Source organism: Atta colombica, unplaced genomic scaffold (assembly GCF_001594045.1).
Source record: "Atta colombica isolate Treedump-2 unplaced genomic scaffold, Acol1.0 scaffold100, whole genome shotgun sequence".
NCBI lineage: Eukaryota > Metazoa > Arthropoda > Insecta > Hymenoptera > Formicidae > Atta > Atta colombica.
In genome coordinates, this window is record NW_017259185.1 from 55,575 (window position 1) to 61,971 (window position 6,397).

General features: G+C 24.7%; 1 protein-coding gene across 1 annotated transcript; it reads left to right on the plus strand.

Moving 5' to 3' along the window:
- Window positions 1–2,424: 2,424 nt before the first annotated feature.
- LOC108684509 (nose resistant to fluoxetine protein 6-like) lies at window positions 2,425–5,741 on the plus strand. The gene is made up of 9 exons (XM_018188862.1): window positions 2,425–2,632; window positions 3,218–3,462; window positions 3,523–3,716; window positions 4,191–4,291; window positions 4,611–4,838; window positions 4,913–5,126; window positions 5,222–5,387; window positions 5,477–5,556; window positions 5,636–5,741. The coding sequence occupies exons 1-9, from the start codon at window positions 2,425–2,427 to the stop codon at window positions 5,739–5,741; spliced, it is 1,542 nt and encodes a 513-aa protein (XP_018044351.1).
- The last annotated feature ends 656 nt before the right edge of the window (window positions 5,742–6,397 follow it).

Below are 6,397 nucleotides of genomic sequence, written 5' to 3' on the forward strand. Positions count from 1 at the left end.
ATATATATATATATATATATAGAATATATAGAGAGTTCGATCCTCACAATTCGCAAGTCAAAATATAATAACAAAAAAATTTTCGAAAAAATAAGTTATAAAAACATTTATCGTTTGTCGTTCTGAAAAATAATTTTAAACATACATATAGCTTTAAAATTGGCAAATTATAGATTACGGTTAATCGATCACCTACCCATGAGTCACGCATTGATAATACACTACATACGCTTACAGATATTAAATAAAAGAATGTGCAACGCAGTAATGATACCGTATATAATATTTGCTTTAAAGTTGTTTAGTCAATGGTGTTAACAAATAATTGTAACGCGATTAAAAATTAACTATAATTTATCGGAATTATATCGCTATTTATTAATTGACGATATCAATAAGAGATACATACCTATATACATATTAACAAAATTGAATAGTTGCAATCAAGTGACATATGTATGGATTATTTTATCATAATGATTATAATTTTTTAATATCTTATATATTTATTCTTTAATTTTCTCTTTAGCCTTTAATTAAACCAAAATATTTATTGATAAATTCTTTATTATTTATTCATTCTCTCAAATTATTCTATCAACATTATTATTATTATTTAATATACATATATACATATATAGGTAGGTATTTTTTACATATATACATATATATATTTATATTCACACATATATTATATTAGGTATCCCAAAATTCTACTCAAAATGTTATAGAAATATTATAGTCTTGAAAAATTAAATAGAAAAATTATGTGTAAATTTATTTTAAACAGTGTTTTTTAAATATAAGAGCATAAATAAAGCTAATTACATACTATGTCTAGATGACTACCCGTCGTGCGTGCAATAGTATTAACAATCATCTAAACGTAATCTATAATTGGTTATAAACTCTTTATTATCTTGAAAGTTATTACTTAAAATAAACTTATTTTTTTGAGAACTTTTTTGCTGTATTATTTAGAAGCGAATTTTGAGACGTACGTATATTATCATTATACGATCGACGTTCCTCATTCGCGGGTGTTATCTGCCCGTGAATTGTTGCAAATATGGTTAAGTGTATGATAATATAAGATATAAGTATATAGGATATATATGAGATAGGTTCTAAGAAAAATATTAAAGTAAACAAAAAATTTAAAAGAGGACTATTATTTCTATTTAAAATAAGAAGATATACAATGTATATTCGATATAAACGTATATACTCGATCTATATTTTTGATTAATTTTTTCTTGTTAATTAATATAAAACCTAGTTATTTTATATAAGTAGTATATATACATATGTAGTAGTAAACATCAATACATTAATTATAATTATAAATATTGTCTATATAGTAACAAGTCAGAAAAAAATCATTGGTTTGCTCTACTTGTGGTGCAGAGCACGAGCTTAGTCGTACAAGGACTTTGAAATAGTGATGACTTAAAAAGTGGATATCGTATACGCAAGTGTAATATGTACATAATTTTTCGCTAGAGTAATTAACATAAATAATAATACATTTTTTCTTTTTACTTATTGTGAGAATATTTTTATACATTTATATATTTTTTATCTAAGCACACGTCACGAAATGTAGCGAAGCCCAAATTCAAATCCTAGTTAAGATAATATTTTTTTGCAATAAATTATTTATAGTTTTCAAAGATATTTATTAGCATTAAGTTATTTATAGCTTTCTAAAATGCATATTAGCAACATTATTAAATTGTTTATCAATTTAATTTGTGATATTATTACCCTACTTCTGTGTATGATTACGTTTCAAGACTAAAAATTATTTCGGCGTTCAAATTACAAAACTGGATTTATATAAATTTACACCAAAATATCATTAAAATTAAATCCTTAAAATTTTTGTCACCGGTATTCATAGTCAGATCTTTTCAAGATTGTCTTAAGTACAGTCTTAGAAGGGAATCAATCAGAGAGTTGCATTAGCGACTTAAGACATTATTTAAGACGGTCTAAAAATAAGAACAGACTATAAGTATCAACTTTAGTGTATATTTACGTTACAATCTTAAGACACTTTATTTACGTATTTGTTATATGAGTTAATATATTTAATTTTATTAATAAAAAATATTTATTTGTAGAGATAAAAGGAAATAATATGATTTACTAAAAAGGACATATTAAATCGATACTCGAATACATCGAAGTTTATTGTGATTTCATCTCTTCTCTGCGGCTGTCATCATATATTTTGACAGTTGTGCAGGTTGAGGGTTAATAGTTACACACTTACGAAAAAGTTATACACTTGTGCAATAAAAAATTTTGTTATGAAACTGTCTTGCTCTTCTACATTTTAAAAGTGATTTCATGATTGTTGTACATAGATATTTGTCAAAAAATGAAGAAATAAAAGTGATTCTTACAGATTAAAGCATTATGAAGCAACGGCAATTTGTGTTTATTTTATGTATCTTAACAAACCTAATTGCGTTGTTTTGTGTCTCTGCATATACTCGTGAAATTACTCAGACACTGCCAGCTTATATCATCGCTTCGAAAACTGATCTCAGCTCGACAAAATGTGGAAAAGAATTACAGAATTTTCGAAATGCTATTGATCAACGAATACCATGGAGTTTGAAAGGTATGCACAATTTAGGATAATAATCATAAATATGGATAACATATCTGCCTAAGAACAGGAAAATTAATCAAGAGCAACTCCATTAGCATTCAATCTATATTTAATAGTTTAACTGTAAAAATTTAAACTAATTTAAGTGAAATTTAATTTGAATTAATGTAGATAATATTAGTGCAACTTCTCTGTAAAAAAAGGTATACACATATATGATCTGTAAAAAAAAGTAAAAAGATGTAAAAAGATTATAAATTAGTGGTATTACAATTTCATGTAATAAATAATAATTTTGTATAATAAAATTCGTATTATAATATTTTACTGTTTTTTGCTAAGTTTTTAAGAACTTCTTCGTAAAATGTAACATAAATATTGTTTCTCAAGATTACATAACTTTTTTTGCATCATTATCATCTATCTATGATATTCATTTTTATAGAATATGATTTTATAAATCAAGAACATATAATGTATATTATATGTTCTTGATTTATAAAATATATTAAGACAATATTAAGACAATATTAGATATATTAAGACAATATTAATAGGTATGTAAATAATAACAAGTTAATTTTCATCTTTTAGTGTTAGATTCCAGCGGCGGATTTAAATCAGGTTTTCTTTACGGTAATACTTATTGGCTCGGTAGTCGTAGCCAGTGTCTCGATACGATGAATACGACTCCTTTACAGATCGCAGAACAGAAAATATCAAATATTACGCTGTATTGTGATCCGCATAAGGAGTTTCCGCCTTTTGAAGTAAATTACTTCGTTGCTCATCTGAGACATAATAGTACTCTTAAATATTATGTAAATGTATTTAATGAGGTAAGCTTATGAGATCTTCATGTTATAAGGAACATGTTTTAAATAGAAAATTTATTTTAGAATGTGATTTCGCTCGGACTTTGTTTACCAGCATCGTGCACTATAAGTGAACTAATTCTTATTTTGAAAAGAGTATTTCATGATAAAATTACTTTAATTGATGATCTTTATTCCGTGGATTTCCAATTAATCCAAGTTAAAGATCTAAAAGATAATAATGAATGGCTATCCAGCAAAGCCTTATTTTTAGTCGGGTATGTCACGAAAAAAATATAAATAGCAATTATTTCACAATAATAAGATCGTAAAAAAGAGACGCATTAATTCAAATAATTTTTATTAAAATAAGTCCGAATTAATAAATGAAAATCGCCGATATTAACATAGTTTAAAAAGACACACTTTTATTTTTCGGAAACTAATCATTGCGTTTTCTTAATATTGACAAAAACATGATCTATAAAATCAGCTAGAAATAAATTTTACAAATACGAAAATACAATTCTTACGATACTTACGAATTTCTTTTGAGTATCAGACTGCTCCTCACTCTGATAAAGTGAACTGATAATTCATAAAATGAATTGAAATGAAAATTTGACATTCTAATAATTCTCTAATTTTCAAAAGTTCAATGACTTAATGAATCCAATATAAGTAAAATGTCTATATATTGCAAATTAATAAGAGAGTGATAAAGACTTAATACAGAAATATTTTGTTTGTAGTATAATCTTGGTGTTTACTTTTTTTATGACAACAATTGGAACATTATATGATTTATTCATTCATCAAAAACATATGAAGAAAAATGCAACAAATAATGGCAGTAAGCATTATACTCAAAATCTCTAAAAATACTTTTTATTTCAGTAGACTACTCCGAGTTAATACGCTTCGTCTTCAACAAATCAGATGCACATTTTTCTTATTCAAATTATTAAATAGATTTTAAATCAACAATTTTAATTGTTTTAGTAATAACCAATAATATAAAATTTTTGTATAATTATAATTCTATTTACGTGTATAATTTTATTTATATGTAATTTTATTTGTATAAATAGTTTAATTTAATATTTACTTAATTAAAAAGCATCTTGATTTCTATATTAATGTATTACTAAAGATTCAGAATTGTGATTTAGATGTAAAGCACGTATCCAAGGATATAAATACGGAAATAAATGTGTTTTCATATCAAAAAAATATAATTGGAGAAATCTTAATATGTTTCTCTGTTTATACAAATACGAAAGAAATATTTCGCACAAAATTAGATACTGGTACAATATCCACCCTTCATGGCGTAAGATTTCTAGGCATGTGTTGCATAATCATGTCCCATACAGTTATTTATGCAATGGATTTTATTGGTAAATAATTATAAACACATTTGAATGGATTTCTAAGTTTTTTATGCATAATGAAAATTATTTTGTGTATACAGATAATAAAATATGGGTGTGGAGGAGACAGTTTTACCATATTAACAATTATATAGTTGGTATTAGAATTGTATCAATCGACTTTTATTTTCTTTTAAGCGGATGTTTAGTGACTTATATATATTTGATGAGTAAAATGAACAAAGGACAGATTGAGTCGAATTGTAGAGAAAAGTTAATTGAATTATTTGTTCATATAATAAAAAGATTTATTCGGTATGTTATGATCTTTGTTATGTTAATGTGAGAAACAAGAAAAGATAATATAGTAATTGTAATGAAATTCTTGTTATTATTATTTTATTTTTAAGACTGACACCGGCTTACATGATGGTGTTAGGTATATTTCAATTAAGCTCGGTTTGGTTTGATAAGACGTCCCAATTTTATGTGAGCGAAAAATCGCATGAAACTTGCGCTAAGTATTGGTGGAGAAATCTTCTATATATAAATAATTTTTTTGGTCTTGATGCAATGGTATAAACACGCTTAATTAAAATCAGTTTAAAAATAATATTAAGGAACATTAAAACTTTTTTATTTTAAAATTTATATTATATATACAGTGTATGAGTTGGAGCTGGTATATAGCTAATGACATGCAATTGTATATAATTACTATGATATTGTTGATTTTGTCGACTACGTAAGTAAACAAGTTATTGACAAAAGTCTAATATGTTCATCAAATAAATTCTCAAATACATACATATTACGAATTTCAGATATTTCTACACCGCTGTTACGATATTGGGTGCACTTTTAATTGTCTCAATTATTCTTAGCGGTTATACTTCTTATGTTTATGAAATTGTACCATTTCAGACGTAAGTTATTGACATATTTTGTTTACAAGAATGAATTAAGGAAGAGGTCTTTTTATTATATTGTTATAGATTCAATGAACGTTCGAAAGAATTTAGAGATGTCTTTTATTTCTTACCATGGTTTAGAATAAATCCATACATTATTGGAATAATTACGGGTTATGTTTTAACAAAAACAAAGAATAATTTGATCTTAAAAAAGGTAAAATATTATTTTTATAATTCAACGTATAAGTTCAATAAGAATTATAAAGATTAGTTAATAATTTATCCAAAATGCGTTTTATAAAATTGATAAAAATAACAATAAAAAATCTACAAGCACGTCATTCATTGATATACTTGACTTGCTCGTCAATATACTTGGTTTAATATTTAATAAAATTTATATCAGGGAAAAAAACGTTTTTGATTAGTCTTTCAATTACGCATTATTTTTTTGTGAGATCTTCGATTTGGCAAACACATTTTAAATAATTCGAAAAAGTGAATAATTATCGTTTCCTCGACAGCATTGCGGAATAACATACTTATTTTCTATTGTTTTAAATAAATTTTCTAAATTCGAACATTTTAGTAATTATTGATGAATTTTCTCTGGTAAAAAATATAATTATTTATAGAAATAATTATTTATAGAAATATTTATAAATTGTATAA